Below are 27,703 nucleotides of genomic sequence, written 5' to 3'. Positions count from 1 at the left end.
TGGAGTTGTACAGTTTTATTTGAACAAAAACCAGTGTCGGTATTTTTAATAAAGTCTACATTACACTAAATGCATGTACATTTGTAAGAAGATATCTAGTCATAAAGAAGGTGCAGGATAATATGTACAATCATAGTTAAGTTAAAAATTCACATTTTACATTGAATTACTCGATAGTCCTGTGCTTTGATGGTATATAACTGAAAATCAAGAGAGGTAACAAAAAAAAAACACACCAAGAAATTCCTGCTGGAGGACTGTATAATGCACTCATTTCTGAAATGAACTAGTTCATAGGATTTTTATTTGTTCTAAATCAAATTTTGGATACAATTTTTAGAATGATTAGAATTAACATGTTCCATGAGTACTGTGATGTAAACATTTTTCCAATGGTGCCATTTCCTTCCATGAAAGCCTGTATTTTATGTTGCAGTCTGCTCTTCGCTTTTACAAATCAGAACTTAGAACTACACAGCATGTTTCTCAATACATGGTAAAAAAAAAGTTATCAAACAGCAAGGGAGATATGTTCAAAAGACACTTTGAAGCTTTTCAGTCCACTTTCACAACACTGTAAATCTTACTTACAAACCAGAAGCAGGCGAAAAATCCAATAGTCCCTGAAATGAGAAAGAGGTTAGTTTATCCTCCAGTCTGTGCCCAGAGAAAAAGGTCTAACAAGTATTTTCCAGCAGGACAGAACATAACATTGTCACCCTACTAACCATCCCAAATAACACACCTGTTAGATTTAGCAATACATAGTCATCCCTAGTTTAAGGTCTTGACTTAGACCGAAGATTACTTGATAATACGTGGAAGGTGGTGATGCTGGCACCACTAGCAGGCACACAAGCACCATTATAAGAAACTGAGTTTTATACACAAGTAAAGTCAGCATCTACCTGAAGTCATTCTGATTTTAAGATCTACAGCTCACAGCCAGCTTACAAAACATGACTTGGGAGAAAGTCACCTGGTCTGGTTTTCTGTTCATTGTGTTCTATTGACACTAAAGAGCAGTGACCTCCATGCTCTGTATATCCTAACACTAAAGCACTGCAGCTGGGAGAAAGCACCAAACAGAACTAGCAGTAGTAAACAAACCAAAATGAACAATTTTATGTAAAGTGTATTCAAACTATGGATTTGCTTACCACAGGTCATTATGGATACCACAACACACAATGTTTCAGGCAACCAAACAAATTAATAAACAAAGAAATCCAAAGACTATTACTTACATCATTTTTAGTGTTAAAAAAGCCCTTAAGCCACGGCTGATGAGAGGCTGGGAAAAAGTACCACCAGCATACATGTTCTGTTCTCACATCCCTGCCTGGGAATACTGCTGTTAGGATGCTTGCGGAGCAGAGCCGTGGTCTGGCTTGGTATAACCTTCCTCAATTTCTTACCAATCCAGTTCTTTAGTCATCCAATAGTGAGCACCAAAGACAGCACCCAACCCCCCTGCAAGTGCTTTGGAGCATATGTCAAGTCCTACGGCTCAAGTTTCCAGAGTACAGAATAAGAAGCAGCACTAACTTCATATAATCAAGTCCTAAGCCTCTACTTTAAGTGAGACACCATTTCTCACACTTTTACCTACAGGAAAACATTCACACAAATACTAATCTTTACCAGAAAAGAAGTAAGGTCTGTATGCCAGTCCCATGACAACCTTACCAGCTACATCTTGCAGTACTTGCAAGATGATGCATTCAGCTCCAGCACTCTTACATTCATATTTTTTTGCTACTACAGCCCATGTTTAATATCAGCTCCAACCTTTCCCATTATTTCATTGAGACTTATGTACTAAATAGGAGCTTCATTATTGGGCATTTGTCTCTTCTACATTCATTACACTTTCTGTCTTTCAGGTCGCATCGATGCACGTGGTAAATTAGAAATCTCTCTTTGGATGCTTATTATCTATACACCAATTCTTGTGTCCTTCATGCTACCATGTATATTGCAGTTAAAGGCTTTCTGACAGCCTATTATTATGTGCCACAGATTACCCTTTCCCTCCGAGCTTGCAGTTATCATCCTCTGAAACAGTAGGTGACAGCAGATTTACTGCTCTTGATAGGAGATCAGACACCAACCTCAGAAGGAATTTAATTCCTTTGTAGGCCTGACATTGCAAAGTCTTTGCAGTTTATGGTCGATTCCCAATCCTTCCTACTGTGTCCAATACTCCAATATTAGCATTGTTACTCTAAGCCTTACTCTCATGTTTTTTTTTTCCAATAATGGTTGTCAGCATCTGCTTTCTAGCTGTTTTTATAATATAGCCCACTTTGAGCCTCCTACGGCTTCGAAAGCAATGCTTCTTCCAAATGTTTAACAGATCGTGTACCTTAAAATCTATCTGCTGTTCCACAACCAAATTACAATATCATAAGAAAACTGTATAATTTCAACACAACAATGAGTTTTCTGAGTGTGCCACAACTTAATATGGGAACACACTCTAAATCCACAGCACTTTCCTCTGATGACCCTCGTCACTCTGAATCTTTCCAATACACCAGCTTTCTAAAAGTCACAGTCTCATTCACAGCAGACTCCATACTGTGAACCAGCACTTCATCTATAAACAGATTTCCGCAGTTTTCAGTAACACTGATCTTCAACTTCCCTCTTAAAAAGGTCTGTTTAGTTTAGCAAATCAAAGACTGAATATCCCCAGTTCTTTTTTAAAAACTTGATCAGAAATTTTGCCAACGTACTGGAAGCAGCCTAAGTCTGTTTCTAGCACAAGAGATAAGTGGCAGTGTTTGTCAGACATCACATTTGATCCATGGACTTACAAACTCAAGGGAGAAAGGTTAGATTCTCAATCCAAGATACAGCCTTACATACTCACTACCTTCTTTGTCAGCTGAATTTCCTTCTGTTGTTACTTTCACAATTCTTTAGCCCTATATCTATAGTTAGGGGGTAGCAGGAGAATAATTTCTTCTTCCTTTCCACAAACACAAGCACATCTTACACAGCTGAAATCCATAGACTCACAACTTCAAAACAAAACACCAAACTATGTCATCAGTCAAAAGATTCCTTCCCTTAATACCTGGAGATCAGAATGGTTTGAAAGGTGCTGACAGAATCACAGCGAGGTTGAAATCCACCTCAAGAATCCAACTGAAGACTTAGAAGAGAGGATTAATCTCAGCAAGTCAACAGGGTGAGTCTTCAGTGATCACAGTTGTTTTCTTTTCTCATTGACGTGGGAGGGTCCAAAGAATGAGGTCAGCACATGGTGGTGTTGGTACTACAGAATCAATACCAATGGACAGCAGCAGACATGAGGTAAAGAAACATTTATTTATAATGTTTCTATGTACTGTTGTTTTAGGGTTAGAATGTAAGCAGCACAGTGCCTGGTTCCACTGAAATCCAGGTCTTTTCCCCCCATCTCAGACCTACAGGTGCTTGTGAATCCATGTCACTAAAGAGGTCCACAAATTTTGTCAAAAGGCTTCCAGTTTTCCAAAGGAGTGCAAATATCCCAATCCGAAAGGGATGTGCAAATGAGTCATGGTTGAAGAATAACAACTCTGAACTAGACTGGTTTACTTAAAAAATTCAAGCCAGAATGTCTTCTCTATTTTAGTCCACTTCACAAATATGCTGTTTGTTACCAGCTTTAGAACTCTATCCAAAAACAAAAAGATCAACAATCAACATACTGGATCTATAGCACAGTGCTGAATCACACTGCAGGTTCTCAGGTTCCTCTTTTGCCTGAACTACTCTGACCAAGTCCACCTTAAAACACAGATAAGCACACAAGCTATTGCCCATAACTGCAGCTTGACCCAGTAAAATGGCCACTGCTAGTTGTACTGCTTAAAATACAACCTTGCCATTTCAGGTAGCCACGTTTGAAATGTATTTCTTAAAAACATACTCAGCTCTTCAAACTTGAGAATATTTCTAAGCATATCCTGCACCAAAATAATTAATTCCTCACTTGAATTATGCTTATATTATACTCTCATTAGAGTAGCAGGCCTACTTAGATAAGCTGCAATCACTTGAGCATCACGCGTACGTTTTTTCTTTCAAACACACTCAAACTGAAACCAAAGTCTCGAGGCACTATCAACAAAAAGCACAGCTCTCCAGCTTGCTGCTTCACTGACACACATCAATGAACACAAGGAGACAGAGAAGAGATACATACAGCTTTTTTCTTTAAAGTAGCTAAATTCTAACATTAAGTACTTAAAAAAAAATTAGTTCAAAGAAGTAACCTCTGAAGTTACTTTACGACTGGTCTAAACTCCTTTCCATTGTAAGGTTTTTGCAGCTTTAATATGCACATCTATTAAACATCACAGCACAAGGATACCAAGCGTGACACCTGTTTTCCCACTGAGACAGTAAAGCCTGTTTTAAGCCAACACGATCATTTAATGTTGTGGATAATGATTACTTTAACCAGCCCTAAGTACTCAGCGGCTTCAATAACATGAAAAAGCAGCTGAATAGCATGCATTTAAGAACTTACTTTTGCAGATAAACCTTTATTTTTTTCCCCAAATGAGTGACCCTTGCTTTTTATGATTCTACCTTTCTAAACAACCCTTCCTCATCTAGGAAACTGATGCCATCCTAGAGCCCTGCAGTCCACGGTACAGGACTCTTCATCCAAGGGAAGCACAACCAAAAGATCTGACTCGTGCAAAGCAGTTTGTTCCTTGGCTAGAGAAACTACTCAAGACAGCTTCACAACTGGGTTCTTGAATTTCAACTTATTGCCCAAATTATACTTAAACCAGAGATCCTGACATCTGTTGCTTTTTGAGGTTTTGGTCTCCAGTTCCCATCCTGTTGAATACAGTGGTGTGTATACTCTAAGAAACAGTTTTCTTATACTCAGAAAGAAGCTCAAGCTGGTATCTAACTGGGTAAGGAAAGGTTATTAGTAAATAGTTTAAATTCCATATTAAAAAACAAGGATTATTCCACAGAATAATGCCTAAATACATTAGGCAGACTTCTCTGCTCTATTCATTTCTTCCAGCTTTACTGTTTAATGAAGAAAAAGGAATTCAAAGCACGAACAGATTGTAAGAAAGCAAACAGAAAAAGCACCCTGCACTTGGCTGATACTTCTTATGTACCTTAAAAGCTCTCTGCATCATACTGGTTTCAATCACTGCACAGTGGTGGGTGCTTCAGAATCTCGGATTCTAAACACAATCTACCCAGAAGATCAAAACTCAATTTTGAAAATGGCATTAACTCACAAGTGAAAACAATGTTCAAAAATAGAGGTCACTAAAGCAACACGCTCTGACTACAATCAGCACTTTTTGTCTCCTGGCATAAACCGCATGTAATCACGTAGCTTCCCCATTAACCATACTTACTACTTCTTGAAAGATTAGCTGCACTTTGTACATAAAATCAAATTGTCTTCTCTGGATGTGCACATGAATTGTTAGCTTTCCACCAGTCAGACTATATTACTGTCGCTGTTGCCATACAAGCATTCAGCTCCTATTTTGTTATTCACTATGATCTTTTAGGTGATGTTCACAGTAACACACTGCCATGCAGGAGGTATTGGCACTGCCCTTTATATTTCTGTCACAGCTGGTGAGATCTAATGTGCAAGAACACAGAACACCAAAATACCTACTGCTAACATAAGTGGAACAGTTCAAGGTCCCATTTTGGAAACATACATGAAGAATTATTACTATAGTGTAGGAAATTGTATTAGTAATCTGACCTCTATAAACTTGAGAAGCACTAAACCTTTATGCTCCAAAGCAAGTGATATCAAGGAACATTAAAAAAATAAATAAATAAAGCAGAAAACTCCTAACTTTGAGTAATCTACCTGTAACAGCTCATGTCAGCCCAAACACCAGCTATCAAACCAAATACAGGAAAGAAACTTAGCACAGCATTTTACATTAATGAAGATGTGTTACATACAAACCTTCCACCTTCCTACTGAGTGTTCTAAGCTTTAAAAAGTGTAAGTGCACCCACGCAGCTGCTTTCCTTATGAACTACAAACACAGCACCATCACTGCTAGCACAGTTCTAAACAAAGAGCACTGCCACAAGGACAGCAGCACAGCAGTAAGCAGCAGTACCATTTATTATTGCACTTTTGGGGCCTCACTGGCCTCCACGTGAAGAACTCCAGGATCAGCACATCTGAAGCTTTTAATACCATTTCAGCAGCTGCCATGACAGTTTCAATTATCATTTTATATATGAAAGGGATATTTTTAATTCTACCAATTTGCATCTTGTAAGTGAAATTGAAATTGGCAGAACAGCAACTAACCTACACTAAAACCCAGACACGTTAACATATTGCTTTAGTTTAAAAGTAATTAAAACATTTCAGACTACAGGGTTTTTTTTTGTTGTTTTGTTTTTAATATATATATATATATATATATATATATATATTATAGAGGACATCTGGAGCTTGTCTGTTCAGCCAGGATTTAAGCAGGATTTCAACTGGCAATATGCCAACTTCTATGTTTGCCCTCTAATAATTAAAAATTAGAAGAATTAAGTCCTCTTAAAAAAAAACAAAAGCTTCTCTTGACTTTCCTTAGAAGAAAGGCACATCTAAATAACAACAATGATAAAAATCTAGGAATAAGTGCCAGTTATCATTATTAAAACAAATAAAGACATTTTCTTCAGTGTTTTGCTGGTTTGGGTTGGTTTGTTTGTTTTTTTTCTTGACACTGAATCAGTATTAGAAGCAGAAACAGGGAGGTCCCTCTCTCTACTGACCTGGCAAAGTCTGATGTTAAGACTTACTTTCGTTACTTACTTCAGCCATTCTTTTCTAAATTGCATCAAGGGATGCAACAGAAAGCAGGTTTCAAACAGCAGGTGGATGTTAAGTAATAGCATGGATGGCATGATGGGCCCCAAGGACCTTTTTTTTTTTTTTTTCCTTCCCTTTTCTCTTCAGTCTTAGGAATGAACATAAAGGCTTTATGAACAACCTATCATACATTTTGTTTAGTTTTATCACTGCAGTACTTTACTACCTGAAGCTGAGTGGTACTACTAAACCTAGCATATTAAAACTCCATATATAACAGCAGCAGTATGAGTAACACCAACATGAAACACTCCTGACTAATAGAAGCTTCAAAGTGCTTCTAATTTCACACAGTAGAACTGGTACAGGTCAAATCAGCCTCAAAATTATAGTTTGAGCCACATGATTATGAATAATGGAGTAATTGTGTAGAAGGCAGTCTGTTTGAAACCATCAGGAAACAAAAGCTGGACTACTAAAAATAAGAGCCTTGGTTCTGCCAGGTAAGGTCCATTCCTGCCATTAAAAAAGGGTACCACAACTCAGCAGGTAATGCCACCTAACTAGAGCTCACTTCAATACCCTTGGTATTTAAGAACAAGTGAACAAGAATAGTTCTCTGAAAATGCAATGGTTTGAGCTCACTGCTAATATATAATGAAGGTAAATTGCACTGTAAATAAAAGTAATTTCAAGTTAGACAAAAAACCTAAATGGATATCTCATTATGACGTGCTATAACACCACACACTGAGTGATAAAAAAGTAACACTGACTGAATTAAGTTTCAGATTGAAATGAGAAATGCTAGGTGAAGTTTACAACAAATAATGAAACTCCTGCATTAGTTTTGAGTACTATACTCACCTGTGAAAAGGAAAAAAATCAAGACCATGATCATTGTGTAACCAAAGTATAAGATGGTGCTAGCAGTTCCTGTTATCTGGAGTTTAGAGAAGAAGTAATGAACTGCATAGATAAAGAGATAAACAGCTGTAAAGCTGCTTGTCAAGAACGACCTCCACCACCAGTGATAATCCTGCAAGAAACAATAAACCTTTCAATAAGAGACATCACATAGAAAGCAGAAAATAAGGAAAAGTTAGTTGAAAAAACATCACTGTTTCATTAAATAAATTTGATTATCTGAAAGGTAAATCCAAAACATTTCTCACACAGCCACCTTTCCTTGCTCATAGTCAGCTGTACTGCTTCAACCACGAACATGAAGTTGTTCAAGGATCAAGGCTGTTAACTGTGCGTAACTACTGCAGATGGTAGCATAAAATAAAGACCTTACCTACACTGCCTCAGGTAAGTGAAAATTTTTCTACTACCAAGTCAAACACTAGCATCAAATGAAGGCTGAAGCCTTGCCTGACAAGTTTCTGTAGCAGTCTCCGATTTATGAACAGAAACAGACAGCTGGTGCTGACATCCACGTACTTGCAGAAACGCCTGCACCATTAAAGGCAGCACAGTTTATGATGACAGCCTTAGAACTACTGGAAAAGCTACTCCAACATTTTGAATCAAAAAATACGTTTCAGAGAAGTGGCTAGGATAAGCAAGCTGAGGGCTGACAGTACAATTCGTTTGCGGAGTCCAGCGTACCACAGCATGGGAGAATACCTCAACCTTTTTTCAGCTGAAAAGCATTAGCTACATTGAAACTTCTTACCTCTGCACAAAGATGGAAGTAGCACAGCAGAACTGTAGCCTCAGAACACGTAATTAGAAGAATTATAAAAACAAGGAACAGGAAACCGAACATGTAGTACATCTGATGGGACCTACAAGAAATAAAGAAAAGAGTATCATTTTTGGTTCTGAAGTTACATGGCCAGATAAACCCACAAATATAACCAAACAAAAAACTATCACAGGAAAAACTTGGCCTATTGGCCAGCTCCTATGATCTTTATTCTCTTTGCTTGAATGTGCTCTGTTAATTATCTAGTCCTTCACGCTTGCATTTAGCAGGGTATGTTGTGATAGGACAAGGAACTCTAATTTCATGCATTACACTTATTAACACAACCAGTTTTGTCATTTTTTTATTCTATGGAGGAGAAAACAAAGACACAAACAGATTCTGGAGGTTCCAAAAAAGTCTGCAAGAAGATAAAAAAAACAAAAAAGAAGAATCTGCTATCCCTCATACTCAATGGTTTGGGATGTTCAAACCCACCGGGTGTATGCTATTAAACCAGTATAACCAGAACAACAAAAAAAGCAATACTCACCAAATGCTATTCAGAATGAAGAAGAGCTGAATGAAAATGCAGCCAAAAGGCAAGATGCCCCCCATGATGATACCAGGCAGTGGTTTTGTGAAAAAGGACTGTTCCGGGATTTGGCGAGGAATCTGGTTTGTACGAACTGGGTGTTCAATAGGCTTTGAATGAAATTAATGTGATTAAAAGATAAATTGTTACATCATAAATAAGATTACTTTCCCCTAGTATACAACACCTACAGATGGACTTAAATTTTGGTTATTTTCGGCCATAAGCCATCATAGGTTACTAAATCTGAAAAAACAACCCACACTTCTATTGTACCATTACCAAAAATGCACACACGTTCTTTAGACACTGCAGCTATTGGTTATTTGGCAAGTCAGAACATGAAGAAAATAACTTGTTCAATTGCTAATAGAAAAATAATTCTTAGCAGGCTGGCATTGTCTCAAACTACTGAAGTACAAATTGAAGTACTCTGAAATACTACTGAAATACAACAGGCAGTGAGACTTCCACATGAGCACCAGCAAATTCTGACTCTGAAGAATGGTCAGAAAAAAAGTTTGGCAGAACTTTATGAGCACATAAACAGTTTTAAAATCATCAGAAACAAACATTTCACATTTACAAGGCCTTGTTTCTTGCACTAGGGATTCAACGGTCAGATGCAGAAGGCAGACCTATTTCTGAAGTGTAAGCTAAGAGCCCTACCTTCTCTTTGAAGCCAAAATATGCACCGATGAAGGTCAGTGGGACTGAAATTCCAAACCACATGGCTAGGATAGCAACCAAAGTACCAAAAGGGATGGCAGCTGAAGATCCTTTCACCCACAGAATAAGGTTCATAATGAAGAAATCAGCGAAGACAATCCTGAAGAAAAAAAAAATAAATCAATAAATACATCAAAATATTCTGGAATAATAATATATCAATAAATATCTAGTACTGAAAACAAAACTGTTAAAATACTTGCCAGAACCAACGTTTTTTTTTCCTAATACAGCCTTTCATTCTCTAACAGCCTCAGTTACTTTCAGCAATGCTGCAGTTTTTAAAAACACTTGCAACATTCAATGCCTCTAATGCAAGCATCTATGGTAAAGCCATCATTTAAAGAAAGATTCCACACATAAAACCACAAAGCAACAAAAAGATTCTATTATAAAAATCTATACACAGTATGTTAAACAATAAAACAAATTAAAAACTTATCTGAATCACTTCTCCTACTATGGCTGATCTTTTAACTCCTTTATGTTCATTCTCTCACTAATTTCTCTCTAAAAATACATACTCAGTGATAGAAAAATCTCGTATTTAGAAAGCCTTGTCAGTCTCACAACAAACACATCATGCCACAGCACATGGCACAGCAACATGGCATCAGGATGGACTACAGCATGGACTCTTCCTTCTAACAAGAATTTTTGTACTGATGCCTCATGAAGCTGCACAGTTAAGCAGCCCACGGATCTGAAGTAGTTAAACAAAGAAATCACCAGTTGTGACATCTCTCCAGACCTGCTCTTTCCTCCCAAGTTAAATGCATCTGCCTTGTCTTGGGAGAACAACTACAAGAAGTCTGCTGACGATTCCCAACATCCCATTGTGAAAATAATCAAACTGTTCTGCAGGAGAACCCCATAGCCTGCTTGAATTTCCACTGCCTATGAAGCCAGATTTGTCATAGCAGATCCAAAAGAAAGGGCTCTGGTGAAATGCACTGCTCTCTGGATTTCACTGAAGAACACTTTCTTAGGCAGAATCTATGCTGCCCTTAAGTGAACATGCATACTCTGCTGTATTTAATTAAAAAAAAGGAAGGAGGAAGGGGGAATTAGATTAATAGTCAGGCTCCTTTCTTCCTAGGTGAAAGCTTATGCTTGTTGAAATTGGGGAAATAGACTTGTTAAATAAGCACACCCAAGTTACCTGTGATATAAGCATCTCATTCATTACAAAATAAAAACCAAATCCATTTGAGGAGTCTTGGTAGCCTTTATAATCTGCCAACACTTGTAATACAGACCCCAGTTACCCCCTCCAAAGTTAGAGAAAAATACTGCAATATGAACTCCCATCAGTCTACTGAGACTGTAAATGCCCCAGGCTGTTTATGATATTATGCAAATTCATGAACTAGCATAGCATAATCAAGACATCTGTTCCTATTTTACCGTCCCCAATCATTTTACTTCCTCTGTGAAACTTAATTTATTTGAGAGTTTAAATGATCAGCATGATATTTCTTCCACTGATAAATTCTTCTCTCTCCAGATAATATCTAAATGACAGCAGGGAGACTGAAGCCCATTTTGTTTAGAAACAAGATTTCCTCACAAAAAATACTACACTCAGTTGTTAACAAATGCATCACATTTCATCTCATGAAATTCTACATTAATTCACATTACATTACCAATTTATATTTTATTGTCATGGTTTTTTTGCAAAAATACCTTAAGAAATGACTTCCAACCTTCTCCTCAACCTTTTCCAAAGGCATTTGTACTGCATGCAGCCAAAGATGCATCAATGAAATACAAGAGACTCACAAAATAAATTATATTCCCTTTCTTCACTGACCTAATTCTCAAAAGGTCTTGCAAGTTATGAGAAAACAAAAGGTAGCAGTGCTCTCCCACTTCCCAAGCACAGCAGCATTGGTCATAGTATGATACACACCACAGCAATCTCATAAATACAGGTAATGTGAGGTAATGATCAATTTCAAAAAGATTATAACCACTTCATAAGAATCTCTGCACTCTGATTATTCAAAACCATAATAAACTTTTCCAGATTATTAGATCTGTTTTGGTTTAAGTTCTGTTATCTTTAAAGGCAGAGCTCTACTGCCAGCGATAACTTCCTCAGCAACATTCTGCAACAGGTCACTCACAAGAACTCCAAGACCAACTAAAGCAGTACAGTACATTCAGATGTTATTTCTGCATTTGTAGCAAGAGATGGATAGGATATTCCACGCATCTCAACATTTCTATATCCTGAAACTGCTCTTGGAGTGGCCTCAGAAACTAGAACAAAAACCAAAACAACTTCTAGCTTCGTGAGCTAAAGCATTTAGGCTACAGGAGTACAGAAATAAGCGTTCATTTAGAGTTAAGGATAAAGGAAAATAACAAGGGGTAACAATACTAACCCAGGGCAAAGCAGAGCTGTAAGCAAAACATTTGTCTTCCACTTCTCGCCTCTAAATGCTGAGGGAAAAAAGTAAAAACAATTTCAAGATGCAGACTTTTTTCCAACTCTTCAGCAACATGGCACAAAGCAGGTTTACTGTCTGAGACATCAGCTCCAGTGTGAAGTTTATATAAGCCCAGCAATTCTGAGTTTAACCTGCTGTGCCACATTAAACAAATGCTTGTACTTACTCTTGTACATCCTAGCAGACACATAACCAGCTGGAGTTCCTAGTAAGACCCACAGCACAACTGCACAGGTCATCAAAGCACCACGGTTGGCAGGAGAAAGAAAACCAAGGCAAGCTAGGACTAAAGATACAAAAAAATCTTTAGACATGTTGACGCATTAAATTCCCCTGTAAAATGTATCAGAACAAAGACTTGCAAATATTCAAACGATGCTCGGTACAAGCTCTCATATATTTCATTATATGAATGTACTCCTATTGTCAATGCTTGCCTTTTTTTTTTTTTTTTTAATTACAAAGCACCTTATCTTTTAAAGGGAAACTGTGCCATAGCCAGAAGACTGAAAAACAGAACCTCCCATAGATGAATGAACTTGAACTAAAGTGCAGATTGAAAAAGACTGTTTCCAACATCCCTACACTCCTGCTTGCTGCAAACATATGTGGCCACTATTCTTGAGTGATAAGTAATAAAATAAGTTCAGTATATGGAATAAAGAATGGGAGAACATTAAGTCTGGAGAAGCCAAAAACTTTGACAACACTAAGGGTTGTGGTTTGTTTGCCTTTCCAGTTAGAAGTATGAAGGTATCATGCTTATACAAGATACATACAAGATAACATACAAGTATGATACCTTCATACTTATTTCTAACTGGAAAGGCAAACAAACATATCTTACATCTTAAGACCAAGTTAGTAGTTTGAAATTCTAAAGAAGTCCTCGGCCACCATGATGGTTAACACGTTTCAAGGTATTGCTTTGAAAATAACACTATTAATGAAAAGCTGTCCAAGTCCAAACTAATTATTAAGGCCAACAAATTGAGATCCTCGCAAAAGAACTTTCTCAGTGATCTCTAGTAGAAAGTAGAAAAAGGATTTTCTCTGCCCTTCATTTCTTTCAACACCACTCCAGTTGCACAACATACTGAAGTTACAAAAACTGTGATCAATAATGAGGGACAAATCCCTCAGGAAAAAAACGTTTATTATTTTCAGAGCATCACATAATGAAAAGAAAAAAAGGAGCAGATCTGTGGTACCACTGACAGCTCATTGTGTCTAGGAAAAAAAAAGAGTGAAGTTTGAAAAATCCTGCTTTTGTAATAAGAATCCATATACTTTCCAATTCTTTGGTACAGTAAAAAAAGGAATTATAATATACTTTATAGATAACATACTAAAGCAGTGACTTGTGCGAGGTACCAGTGTCATGTATGTGTCTAGCTATTTACAGCAGGCTGTCATTATCCCAATGCTGTGTCAGAATTATTTCATTGGCATGCATTCTAGCTCTTATTTCTATATGGCTGCAGGCTGTTGTGTCAAACATATTAGATAAAAAAACATTCTGAGAATATTAAAGCTTTGATTATGTGTCTTTGAACTTGCAACACTGGATCCTTGGATAATTTACACCATGATGAACTGCTTTTGGTTGGTTTTTGTTTGTGAAGATTCAATTCTGCAGTCAGAAAGACTATGAGGTAACCCAGGTACCAGGACATTTTAAACAGTATCACTTATAACAGGATAAACTTACATGAGAAAGCTTCTAACACTGTCTGAAAACATTGTATCCTTCTTACACTACTGTGCTACAAACACATTACCTTAATAAACCAGTTACTTACACAGAGTAATAAAAGTCATGATGAAAATTTGTGTTCCTTGACCCAAGAAGACAGACAGCAACATTCCCTTCCTTGGAGGTCTGAACACATCTCCGTGAACCAGCTTCCAGCCAAATTCCTCTTGGGCATCTTCCTGTACAAAATCAGCAACGTCTTTAGCAAAGATACATAACGCAGTAGGGAATTAACACCAGCAAGATGTGAAATACATCTTTAAAGTCCAGTTCAGTTCTGAAGACAGATTAATTGCATCTGATTCATCACTCATCGATTTTTTTTAACCCCCTAATGGTTTTCACTGAAAGCAAAAAGCAGGATTTATCAAGAAGATCCTCAGAGTGAGAAAAGAAACAAAATGCGATTAGCCAAATCACGTAACATCATTCTACATTTAAACCAAAACAAAGCACTCCATTTAACTTTGATTATACCATTCCAATCTAGTTCAAGCTTTTTTTTTTTCCTCCCTCTCGTAAGGCATATCAGTCTCAATGACAATACTGAAAAGGATTAAGTGGTCTGTTCCCTGTACTCCAGCAGAAAGTCTGCTTCCTAGACTCACTAGGGACAAGCACAAACATTCTTTGTTCCACTGACAGAGGTGAACGGGTGGATGGCATGGCAGAGATCCTCAGTCAGCTCTGCTTTTCTCTGAAGTTGCTAAAAAAACAAATACTTCCCCTCAGAGAAACAAAAATAAAACCACATAACCACATACAATGACTGAAGTAGATCAGTTCCTTCCTCACACGGCTTTCATTCAACCCAGAAGTACTGCACACAGTTTGCTAAACTAAATACTTCATTAATGTTTTGTCTCACTAAATCTACACCACACAAAGTTAGTGCCAGTTGCTTTTAACTGAACATTAAACACACATATTAGAACTATAATCACAGGGTCATGCATTTATCTCTTCAAGTGGAACCACTAATGTTCACAATGTGTGAGATGCTAATTTCCTTCACTGCAGCTTCAGCCTCGCTCTTCTCCTGTACTGTTACTTCACACCTTTCTAAAATTAGTTCCTTGAACTGCAGCACATTGTTAAGTCCCTTATAAATGGTTGAAAAAGAGGGTTGGTGGTTTTTTTTGAAAGTCACACCTATTGCTGCTGTTATCCATAAAAACTAAGCACACTTCCACAACTCCATCACATGAAGAATGACCAGCTAACAAAGACGACGCGTTATGAGATACTGAACGTGACTTAATGGAGAGATCAAACAAGAGCTTCACAGAATCAAAGTTGAAAAAATGCTGAAAAATGCTTCCACTTTAATTGCTGCCTCTATTTGCATTAACATAAGATATTAAATATCAAAAACACACAGAAGAAAAGAAGTACTCTAAGATGTTTTAGTTTCAATATGAAACATTTTTGTGTCTTTTAAAGTATTTCTTTATCAAGATAGCCAGTAACTACAGCCTTTGTAGTATATGACTTTATTCCTCATCTTTGACTTGCAGATACCAATTTATGTTAGCCTATGTTAATCAGAATCTCTCCTGTAATATTCAGGAAGATAACCACCAGTCCTCACATGGATTTCACTCAATTATTTTTGCTTTTTGCTATAATCACCTGTTAAAGTTATTTTCAAAGGGTTTCCCTTGCCTACAATAGCATTGATATATTTTATAATACTATTTATTTATAGTATTTATTTTCTCTTGCATACAACAGTATTTCTCATGAAATTTAGACCACAAACTTCCTAAACTTCACAAGCCACATGCTATCTCACTCACTTTCTGAACTAAACTACAAACTACTACAAACCACTCTGGAACTAGAAAAGTTATAATAACTGAGCTTTTTAACGCAGCTTCAGATGGGGACAATACCTGGCAGCTACACTTTTCAAGCTTGATTTCTTACCAAAGGGAAAGAAGACACCTATCAGTAAAAATATCTGTGCTCTTCTCAAATTTGGCTTTTCAAACTTCAAAATGAATGCTTAGAGGGAAAACACATCAAGACCACAGCAAAATCTTTGTTTCTGTGCTATGCACGTGCCTGCAACAATTACAGTGCAGCACTTACACCAAAGCCATTTAATATTACTGAAAACAGGCTGCATTGAGAAGGAATATTTGGTGTCACCCCAGGTTGCCACTGTCAGGATCACTGACTGATTGAAGTTGGAAGAAAGCTCCCAAAGTGATCTTGATCACCCCCTACTGAAAATGGGCCACTGAGAGCAGGTTGCCCAGAACCATGTCTAAATGGCTTCTGAGCACTCTGAGTGATGAGGAGTGTGTAAGTAACATATGGCCGCTCACATCAGCGTCATAACTGCTAGCTGTGCGTTCAGGCTGACTCCAAAATGCAGCCTCTCAAAAGCAATTGGCACCTCTTGATGGTGAGTCACTGCCAGAACACCTTCCTTCAGCTTTTCAATGTCTGCACTGTATACTGTGGCCATTGGTTTAGCGAAAAGAAAAAAAAAAAAAAGCAAACAGACAACAGCTTTACTTTGTTGAGTTTGCCCTTGCATATCACAAGTTTACCAAGTGACACCCAAGGAATAAGGCTGTCACATCGGCCCATTTATTCCTGCTGTGAGAAAAAATGGCAATAAAGCTATTTTTAACCCCAACATATATTAGCATGTATAAATTCTTGATAGTTACGCATCTCTTCAGATTGTATTCAGAAAATAACTGATAGCTTACTACTGATATTGGCAGAAAATGTGCTCACATAGAAAGTGTAAATCTTACTCACAGAAGAGTCAATTTGGTTATATCTTGCAATATCTTTATGAAGAGTCCTCAGAATGATCATAGCCACCATGCCAGATAAGAAGAGAACAATCACAAGGGAATTCATTATACTGTGGACAAAGAAAAAGTCAAACTTTCAGTTTACTTACTCAGACTTCAGGGCATGCACCCCCAATTCAACAGCCCAAACACAGCTCAAGTCCAAGGAATAGTCTTACATACTCAGATGTAAGCTAAACAATTCCATTAGACATTTCAGTTCTTTCCCACCCAGATACAATAAGCTGTTTCAAGTTCTTTATCTTCATGACTTCATAGGAGACAGAAGGATAGCATTTTATAATGTCATTTCTCGAGACAGACATATTGCATTTCACCATCTTCCTTCTTACATATTGCCAAAGTGATTTTCCCTGTGAAACAGCTACAGCTCCCAAAGCTGATTTGGAAGTTACCAATCAATCAAAGCTGTTATGAACAAATTAAGTCTCCATCAGCAGTAAATAGTTTGTGGATGCATATTTAATCCAATCAGCCTTTTCAAACACTTAATATTGCAAAACATTAACATTGCAAGATAAGTTATTTACTTACTCCATACGCCTCTTCTCCTCATAAAAGAAGCCCTTCTTTCTACTTTATGTAGCTGCTGAGTACAAAACAAGCAGTACACATACATACCTCTCACTTCACAGATGGAGGAAGCCAGACAGTAACAATAAGAATGCTGCAGAGCAGCAGCTTCTCAAAAGTTTTACAGAATGAACTAAGCCCACAGAGGCTGCTTTCCTTTTGGACGCTAATGGTGCATTCCTTCGGTGAAATGCAATACTATAGTTGGTCCCAGGAGATGCAACACTGATAAGTTACTATGCATATGAAAACAAGAAACTTTACTTGCCTGAAGGCTAACAGATTTTGTTTTACTACAGCAGGAGTTGTATATCTCCAGAAGCCTTTTGTGTTCCCCTGCAGTGCTGTTCAATGAATAAATGCAAATCTTACCTAAACCACTGGATGTTTGTGTGTGGCATAGACTCCAAGATGTAGTCCCATCTGGAAGCCCATTTAATATTATTTTTTTCCTACGAAGACATTGAATAGCAAAAATTAAAGTTTGCTGCAGGCTCTGAGAAGGAAGACACATAAAATCTCTTCCACAAATCCTCCATTCAGCAATAATATCTAAGCTCAGTATAAACCCTGGATGTTAGGCCTACCTACTGAATTAGTTCTTTTTATCTCTTGAGCCCTTCAAAGAATTTTACCTTAAATTGAAGCTTCACCAACCCCTTCATCTTTCCATGATTTGGTATGTAGCTGCCTGCAGTTCCCAAGCTGAAAAACACCTGTGTCATCACCTCAAGGTATTCCCAACATAGCATACACCTGAAACATCAACTTCGTTCAACACATTTCATGTCCTGGATCAAGAATGGTGCAAAACACCAATACAACTAAATAGCTGTAATTGCTACAAATTATTCCTCACCAGCACAACCTATATCAGCAGCTATCAGTAGCTCACAGCTACTTTAGACAGATTTACCAGACCTAAAGTTCCCTACTTGAGTGTCAAATTGCTCACATGCTAGAAGTTCAGCACATGAGTGTACAAAACAAGTGAGACAACCATGTATACCTCTCACATATCTAGAGCTGAATATCTGGCCTGTTGCAATGAATTAAACACCACAGCCTTCTCATAATCAGCTGTCATATCAAAAAAGGATCATTAATTATTTATGCATTTTACCTATATAGGTAGTTAAGCTTACTGAAACTAATGTTCTCTTTTTAAATACTCTTCATCAACAGATATTCTCCTTCTAAATATACTTTAATTGTTGAAGTTTCAAAATAAACAGTTATTATTTCATTCCAAATCAAGACTAATGGATAACACAGAAAGTTAATTTTGAAGTGCCTTGAATGCCATCTGCTGGAAGTGTCTGAATCAGCAGCAGTTAAGCCTTACCTGCTCTATGCTGCAGAAAAAGAGAAAAGATAGCCCAAAGGCCTAACACACTGTGTGAATAAATGGGTAAATATTGCAATTCTGCATTGCAATTCATCATCAAGATTTAAACAAAAATGTTAATATATAGGAGGCTCATTCATGTAGTAAAAATCAGAGAGTTTAAGGAGGATTTAGAGACTCAAGGGAAAAGTAAGAGGATATAGAGCCTTGCACCTCAGGGTCACTGGTTCAAATCAAACTCAATTTGGTACAACAAAAGCTGTTACCATATGATGGCCATTCAACTAGCTATGCAAAATAAGCTGGTGGTCTCAGACCAAATCCTTTAAGATCATAGCCCAAAACAGAAGAAAAATCAGGCTTTTAGGACAGACTGGAACTGAGGCTCCAAAGTTTGAAACAGCTCCCCACATGAGGCTCACTTTCCATGCTGGGGTAAAGAACTCAGTCTCTCAAGAAAGTGTGATCTCCTCCTGCCTAAGTTGCAGCAGGCTGAATAAAGCACAATACAGTAAGAGACGAATGGCAACCCACTCCAAACAAACAGGAAGCAAGTAAAGAAAAGCACAGCAAAACAACACACCAACTGCAACCTCACTAGAAAAACAGCCTCCTGATATGCTCATAAATACTTAAAACATAAGTTCCCAAACACTGTATAGACATTTCTTCAACGTGAGACTCACACAAACCTAACTGAACTCTGAAAACATAGAGTGTATCTCAAGGAATACAACAACTCCAGTTAATCAATCTAATAACCTGTTCCTAATAGAACAAAACCAGAGTCTACATATTTTCATTTGTTTTCTAAAACCAAAAAATCTGGTTCTCAATAAGAAAGTAAAGATTACAGTTTGAGGATATCATCTGACCATCAGAATCCTGAATGACCATAATTATTTGGGAATCACGCTGCCCAATTTTCTAAAACATGGATATACTTTACAAAAAAAAGATATGATTTCCTATCTGAAACTGGATGCCAGTGGGGGGGAAAAAGGCTTTGCACGTTCCAAGCATCACTTAAATTACAGTAATGGAAACCTTAATAGGTTCTGGGAAAACTGCTTCACAAGATGATCCCCAGGGAATTTACACTACCCAGTTATGGCTGCCAACACATTACCTACTTGTTTCAATTTTGTTCTTCTCAGGAATTACGTATTTTACAACAGATTCAATACTTACTTCAAATGTCACTGAGTAAGTATAGATCAAATTCAGTTTGTTGGTGAATTCTCCAGGAATCTCCATTGGTGGACCTTCACAGCTCAGGTTGTTTTCATCCGTGTGTTTGTAGCTAAGGAAAAAAATAGTGAAATAAAATACAATCACATCTGCTCTACTATTCAGAGTGAATTTTTAGGTAATTAGGACAGGTTTTTATCAGGTCAGAATGACAAAATTAAGGTTACACGCAACCTAATTGTGCCCCCTTGTGGTCTGCATCACTAGTGAACAGACAGGCATTCTTTCTTCTCAACCACTTAGGATACAACCGATAAAAGCATTAATAAAAAATGGAGATGGTTGGTACAGTGTTCTCACTGCCAGCCAGGAACAGAGGAAAATAGGAGAACAAACTTGCACAGGAAGTCTAGTCCACTAAATATACACCATATCTTTGCAACAGGACAAAATGAGCTCTATCTAAATCACACTATACTGCAGATGCCTGCATGATTTGAGAAGTTGTAGCCTCATAGGTTAAGTATGCACTTAATCTCTGTAGAAAAAGAGGACGAGCAGTTCCCAAATACTGGTAAGTACAAACAGACTGACAAGAGGCCAAAGTAATTGCTTCAGTCTATTTCTCTGAATTCTTGCATCTCAACTCTGGTCAACAGAATCTATGAAGCTGCTGTTTAGGAAGATAAGTTAGTCTTCTTAGATATTGTTGCCACTTTGGATGACAGTATCAACTTGACATTTCACCTGTACCTCACTATCCAAACGAACACAGGAAAAAACATAACTGTACAAATACTTGTATTAAGTATGTTTAGGAGGCAATGCAGCAAAAATAAGAGAGGTGACATGGGAAACCATAACTAACAGACATTTCTCATGGATTTGAAAGCACGCATTTTGAAACAAATCAACAATCAGATGCAAATCAATATAAACATGAGAATGCTTCTGTTATTTATCTCGGGTTATAAGACTCCACATGTGCAGTTCTTCCATTCAGGAGGGACTTTGCTGAACATCTCAAAAGTCAAGTTCTATGATGTTTGCAGAGAGCAATTCCGTGACTGCAAATAGTTCCAGCTGTGAACCAGTATAATGAAAACTTCACCACAGTTCAGAATCATCAGTTCCTCAGAACTCACTGACACCAAGAACCATTTCTAAGTTTAAAACTACTGTTAGGCCTCCCTAGCACTAAATTTTGCAGCTTTAAAGCAGAATTACCTCTGTGGTCTCAGTCGTGCCATCACCAGTCTTGCACCAGGCCAGTTTTCATCCTTCCCACTATGATACATGATTGTTATATCAACATGGTTGAAAAGGTAGAAAGTGTTCTTCTTGTTAAACTCTGACTGCAAAATACCATAAAGATATTAAAAACTGCCAACAGCAGAGGGCGCAATGCAGTCATGAACTTCAGAATAAGATCATGTGCAACAGAAGAGTAGGAAAGACTGTAAACACATCGGTCTACATGCTTGTAGAAGACACTTATGCATTTTCTTATATACTATATAGTAACATGTTGTATAAGTAAGAGCTAATTTAATAGAGCATAACGTACTGCTAACAGGATTTTAAAAGCATTTGCCACCTTTTTGTAGTTACCATAAAAAGCTGCCAAAACAAGTTCAAAAATCTCAATCGAGTTACACATAATTCAGATTCACCACTGCACTTCCTACAGTATAAAACCCCCTTGGAAAACACTCCAGCTACTGAAGCTGATCAACCACGTCCTTCCAAAAGCTACGTTTCATTTTCAGTAGCTGTTCTGCTACTCACACCCTTCCAGAATTTGGAATTATGAAGAACTGCATAAAGCTCATACTAAAAAAAAGAAAAATCACAGATGATACATACCAGAGTCAATTCAAGTTGACTTGAGCTTTCTTCTAAAAAGTGTACTGTTTAGAAATCTTCAATTAGAACTTGAACCAAGGGACCAAGATGATAGATTTCTGGTTGAATTTTGAAGTTTAAAAGTTCCTTTCTTCTTTTGTAAATCAGACATTCTCCAATTGCCATACAACATACCTCTCCTGTCCCTCCCAACACTACTATTAAAGTGTATTGAGCTAAAGTTATCCAGATATCTCATCTTTCACTGAAAGGAGAAGACCAGAATCACATCTGCATCATACTATAACCCTGTATTTTTATCTGTTTCCTTCAATTTCAAAGTAACACTTGAGGCAGTAATGTTAGCTGGATTAATCATAGTTCTGCCACTGCATTATAACAGCTTCTCAATAATTACATCTCTTGGAGTAGTTATTTGGGTATATTTCTAGATGATACTCCCCAACACAGCCCAGACTGCAGTTACAACCACTGTGCCATGTCCTTACTTGCCCATGTAACAATTCTTTTATCCAGTGCTACGCAGTGCAACATTCTCACTGCAATGTGAATCTACAGTCTACAATGGAGGCTGAGCACAGCAGCTATATTAGCTACAGGCATCCATAGCACAGCTAGCACAAAGGACACGTGCAGCATTTCACCATGCACCCTACGAAGTCCCCAAGCACTCATTAAGAAATTCAACCATTGCCAATTATGTATGAAGATCCTTCTTCCAAGACAAGATTTTCATTTAAATTGCTGACTTTGTCATGTATCACATAGCTTCCAAGACAGCATACACCAATATTAAATCAATACAAAAACTACTCTCCATAAACTACAGTATAATATCATGAAGTGATAGAGCTGAACACCTAGCTACAACAAATTATTCAAGTCGCTGGCCATTTTCAATAGTCTATGGAGCTAGAGGAGTAACCCAGCTGGAATCCAGCTAGACAGAATTAACTGAACACTCATGATAAATGCATGAATTCTGCTAAATACAAGTACACAAATGCACTACCTGCAAACAGCATGTGGCAGAGCACAGTCACAGCAGATTCTCACTGAGAACAGTGTGGTCCTCCACATTAGGAGAAGTAAAACTGTATCACCATTATACCTAAGGGTATCAGTTCACCATACAACTCCCAGGATGAGTGACACATTTCAAATTGTTGTGAATATAGCTCTTCTATCACAGCTGTGTCTTCTTCCAGCCATTTGGGGAAAAAATCCTGACATATTTAGCTTGTAATCTGTGCTCGGCATAAAACTTTTACAATTACAACACTGCTCATTTCTAGATCTTCACTAGAAAGCTTCTGTGTGAAATTGATAAAAAGCAGGTCTTGCACACAGAAACAACTTCAAGTTGCACTGGCACAGTTAATAGGTACAAGGATGGATACATATGAAATTCCAACAACAAAATCTCCTAAGGCTTTTAGTCAATAAGACAGCTTCACGTATAATGGTAAAAAAAAACCCACTCAAATAAATATTTTTGGACAGTTACATAACTGAGATGCTGCACAGAGAAGAAGCATCCAGGCTTGTCAGTACCCACATTCTACACATTAACTATGTTTACAAGGTTACCTGTTTTTTCCAGGAAAACAATGCTCAGAAATAAAACTTCAAATGAAATCAGATCTACTACGATAAAGACAAAGTTCCATTACTTACATTTATAACACAAGCATCTTTCACTCTACCATCTGGAGTAACAAAACATCCTATTGGGAATCCTGGATTACAGAATTTTTGTCCATCCTCCACATCATAGCACCATGTCACAGGCATGTTATCAATAATCCTAGACAGAAATAATCAAAGAACAAGTCCTTGCACCTTATTCACACTGACATTTACCACACACACGTACACTACTGAAAACTCTGCATTAAAAGATGCACAGTGGAGGACAACAATCAGATAGGAAAAGGAAGAAAGCAATCACTTAGGATATAGATAACATCATGCTAAAAACTGAACAGAAAAAAGAAAGATCAAACACGTATCTCAGCTTACCAGTGATGTTGATAATTCAGCTGCATTCCTTTCTTCAAAAAAGCCAGCTTGCTTTTATCAGCACTGTTTTCTGGGTCATAAGACCTCGTACAAACTTTCTTACATGTTTCCTGCTTCTTAAAAGTGAACTGGTATGGAAATACACAAGAAGAGTAATTTAGATTTTGCTTCAAAAACCTTGTCTTTTTTTTTCCCCCCCACATAAAGCCAACTTCTTAAAAATAGTTCACCTCCTTGCTATAAAAGCTTCCCAACCACAATTTCCCAGACAGTAGCTTTAACCAATTTTTCAAGAGTTTTATACATCCAGAGCCAGCATTCTGAAAGTGCCAGAGATGTCTGTAACAAGCCAGATAAACTACCTTCAAATAAACCTTGAGAATTAAAATTTGAACATTAGTAGGAAATCATTGCTTTTTTCTCTACTGGTTTGTTTTATTTTGATAATCTCATCATCTGCTACATCAGACTTAACTATACCTTTTCTGAACATTCCATGTTAATCCTAGCTGTGTTTTCCACATTATGATTAAGTTATCAGACAATGTTGTAAAAAACACAACAGGTTGCAAAGCATCTGTACTTCAAGAGCAGATACCACCAAACAGTAACATTCCTAACCTAGTTAGGATTTACCTGCTTTACTGAGCTAATATACTTAATTAAAACCATGACACAAAATTCTAACATGATCAAGGCTTAAGTGCTAACAAATGGTAGGGCTTTTTGAATTCTCATACTGCATAACCATTTCAAAAAGAGTAACTGTTACAATACTTGACCTGCTCTATGAGTATTAAACCCAAATAACACATGCTTCACATTTAAAAGCTTCAAGTGGCCAGCAGTTGTAAGACTTGAAACTATCAACCAAGGAAGAGGAGGTTTCCAGGAACAGCTTACACAAGGGAGGAGGCATCATCTCCTTAAGAGTTCTATGAAAAGAAGTGGCTAGGTCCCCAGTGATTGAGCAGCAGTAGCCTCAAACTCTGCTGCCTCACTGTTCTGTGGGGATTTGGATTATCTAGAAATGCTCACACAAAATCATAGTTCAGTTTTCAGCTTCATCAGGAATTCTCAATTTGGAAACTGCAGGTGAACAGCATAGAGCTTTGAATTAAGAGCCCTGGTTGGACCGTATCTCCTTTACTACCAGTAATTTTCCTAAATTGACTGCCCAGTATTTAACAGATGCTACTTTTTAAGTCATTGCTAAAGCTGTACACAAGACAGAAAAGCAATGCACACCTAATTTACAGAACACTTGCATATCTTTATTTTACCGAAGACTTCATAGACAAGTGACGTGCATCAAAAATGAAAGTTTTTATTTTAGACAACAGATATTAAATGCACTCAAGCAGGATAAAGCAGGGATCAAGCCCCAGTTTGGCTTTCATTCCTACTCTGGAAATTTCCTGACAGCACAAACAAGCTGTACCTGAAACAGTTCCTGAACCAGCAGTTTACAGCCCCCAATATTACAGTTTAAAAACGAATGATTTCATATCACCTAACATTACTTATAGCTTCTAGATTCCTCTGTCACAAAGGAACGGTAAAGAAGAGTGAATGCTGGCCCAGCATCCTAACTTCCATTAGCCATCCTAAGATGCCCTTGGGGTAAGAACAGTTTTTGCTTCTTTTTATTAGAAAAACAATGTCAAGTTTAAACAGAGAAAAACACAACAACGCCACACAGTCATTAACCCTTCATCTATGCCTGTGGATTATAGCCCTCAAAAAGACAGCACTCCAATTAAACCAGGATCACGTTTAAGGCATAAAATAACCTTATAAGGCGACGATGCTATTCTCTCTCCAAACAGCACTTGCCCAAGATTTTCTGATGGTCTTTTCTCTTCCTTATCTTGACAGAAGTCAAAACTGGAAAAAGGGGAAAAGGTTACCTTTAATTTTTAATTAACGTCTAATTGTAAATAATAACCTAAAACAACTTATTAATTTCTGTTCATAACATGGCAGTTTCGTGCTTCCTTCAACAAGTCAGCCATTGTCAACAAAAATTTGAGTGCCTTCACAGAAACTATTTAGAAACACTTCTATTTTGATATCAGTTTGAAACAAGATCTTTCCTAGCTACAGTACATTTAGCAAAATGCAAGGCTTTTAGTCCAAACACGCTTTCCAAATGGCAATTTAAACAAACAATAGCATGTTTCACATTAAGAAAAAATAAAGCCTATGCCACAAATTACCCACTCTTCTGCAAAAAATACCAGAAAAATTACTACTCCTCCCCCTTTCCATTCCCAAAAGAATCTTCACAATGAGCATTTAATGTGAATCATGTTCCAAAGAAGGGAAGTGTTGTCAATATTAACTCACCACACTGCCAAATGCCAATAACCAATTCTTTTCAACTCAGTATAGTCCAATACAGCTGAATATAAAGCAGAAGATACAACTGTTCCCAATGTCTGTTATTTAAATATGGGTAGCAGCAAGTGATGAAAAAGAGAAATTCACATATCTTTGCTGAATACATACTTTTTCCTCAATACATGGGCCTGACTTCATTGCCTTTGATAAAGTTTAATGCAAATAAAGACATTGTTGGCTTTTTGAGCTAGCTTGTGGCTTTGCTGCTACACTCACACTCCACAGTGTAAGACTTCAACAGTGCAGTGTGCAACATACAAGTGACAAATTTCTCTTTTCTATATGCTCAAGAACAAGACTCTTTGATTGCGTATCAGCTTTAGAAGACGGATTACCTGCCTTCGTAAAAAAAATTACAGTATTCACCAGCAACAATCAAAACTAAAGTAAAACAAACAAGAATTAGATACAAAGTTTCGGTGGCTGCAGGTAAAATATTTTCCCTCATTTTCCAGAAAGAAGGAACACAAACCTGTCTTCCTAGGCTTCACGTGTAGGAAGGACTTTCAAACGTGGCAGAGAGTTGATACTAAATCTAAAATTCAGCTCCAACATAAAGAACCTTAGAAAAACTCACCGGTACATCCAATGCTCTCTGTGACATGAGCTGCACCATGAACTAAGAACAGAAAGCACAAGTGCACACTGGGATGTACTTACGCGTCATACTCATAGGGCAGAACTGATTCAACTGAGTCCAGTCTGTTCACAAAGAGCTCAATCAGCGACTGCAACGGAGAAACGAAGTGTGAAAAACCCAAACCTGCGAAAGCAGACGCACAGCCAGCATGAAACACACAGCCGGCTGGCAGGAGCTGCCAGAAGTTATCGCAGGGCAGTTACACACTTCTGACAGAGCCCGACCGCGGCGCTGGGCCACGCCAGAGCCTCCGCAGGGCCTGCAATAAGGAAGAGAGGACTGGCGAAGGATCCTCGGCACCGACCGCAAAACGAAGCGGGAGCACGGAACGCTGCCCCACGGCCACCGCCGGCTGCGCCAGGGGAAGGAGCCGGCGCGGCGTTCCATCCCGGTGGAAGGGTTGTCTCCTGGAAGGGACCGGCCGGGCCATCACGCAGTAAGGACAGGGACCCTCGGGGCAGCCCGCAGTCCCGTTCGGTGCCCGCGGGCAGCAGGGAGCACCGTGCCGGGCCCTCCCGTCGGGGCTCTCACCTTGCAGCCCTCGCTCTCCTTGTCGTCGTCACAGAAGCTGACGGGCGCCAAGCCGGGCAGGTAGAAAGCCGCACAAAGAGGGGCCAGTAGCAGGAGGCCGGCCGCCGGCAGCCTCATCTTCCAGCCTGGAGGGGCGAAGGCAGCATGAGCCGAGGCGACAGCTCCCGCGTCCCCGGGCAGCGCCTTTCGGAGGCGGCCCCAGGCGAGGCCGCAGCGTCACAACGGCGC

The 27,703-nt window shown here is 38.2% G+C and overlaps 1 protein-coding gene across 1 annotated transcript; it reads right to left on the bottom strand.

The window, feature by feature from the left end:
* LOC125699586 (transmembrane 9 superfamily member 2-like) lies at nt 1–27,703 on the bottom strand. The gene is made up of 17 exons (XM_048959268.1): nt 27,476–27,703; nt 26,965–27,032; nt 25,695–25,788; nt 23,902–24,029; nt 23,557–23,686; nt 21,241–21,368; nt 20,014–20,125; nt 17,847–17,926; nt 16,843–16,951; nt 14,111–14,243; nt 12,475–12,594; nt 12,243–12,300; nt 9,790–9,949; nt 9,079–9,230; nt 8,514–8,625; nt 7,700–7,871; nt 1–623 (listed from the first exon to the last, which is right to left on the bottom strand). Exons 1-17 carry the CDS (start codon nt 27,590–27,592, stop codon nt 556–558), a joined length of 1,941 nt encoding a protein of 646 aa, XP_048815225.1. The 5' UTR covers nt 27,593–27,703; the 3' UTR covers nt 1–555.

The sequence above is a fragment of the Lagopus muta genome, chromosome 13, assembly GCF_023343835.1.
Source record: "Lagopus muta isolate bLagMut1 chromosome 13, bLagMut1 primary, whole genome shotgun sequence".
NCBI lineage: Eukaryota > Metazoa > Chordata > Aves > Galliformes > Phasianidae > Lagopus > Lagopus muta.
Note: the sequence above shows the minus strand (reverse complement) of the source record. Positions and strands in the feature narration are given on the sequence as shown.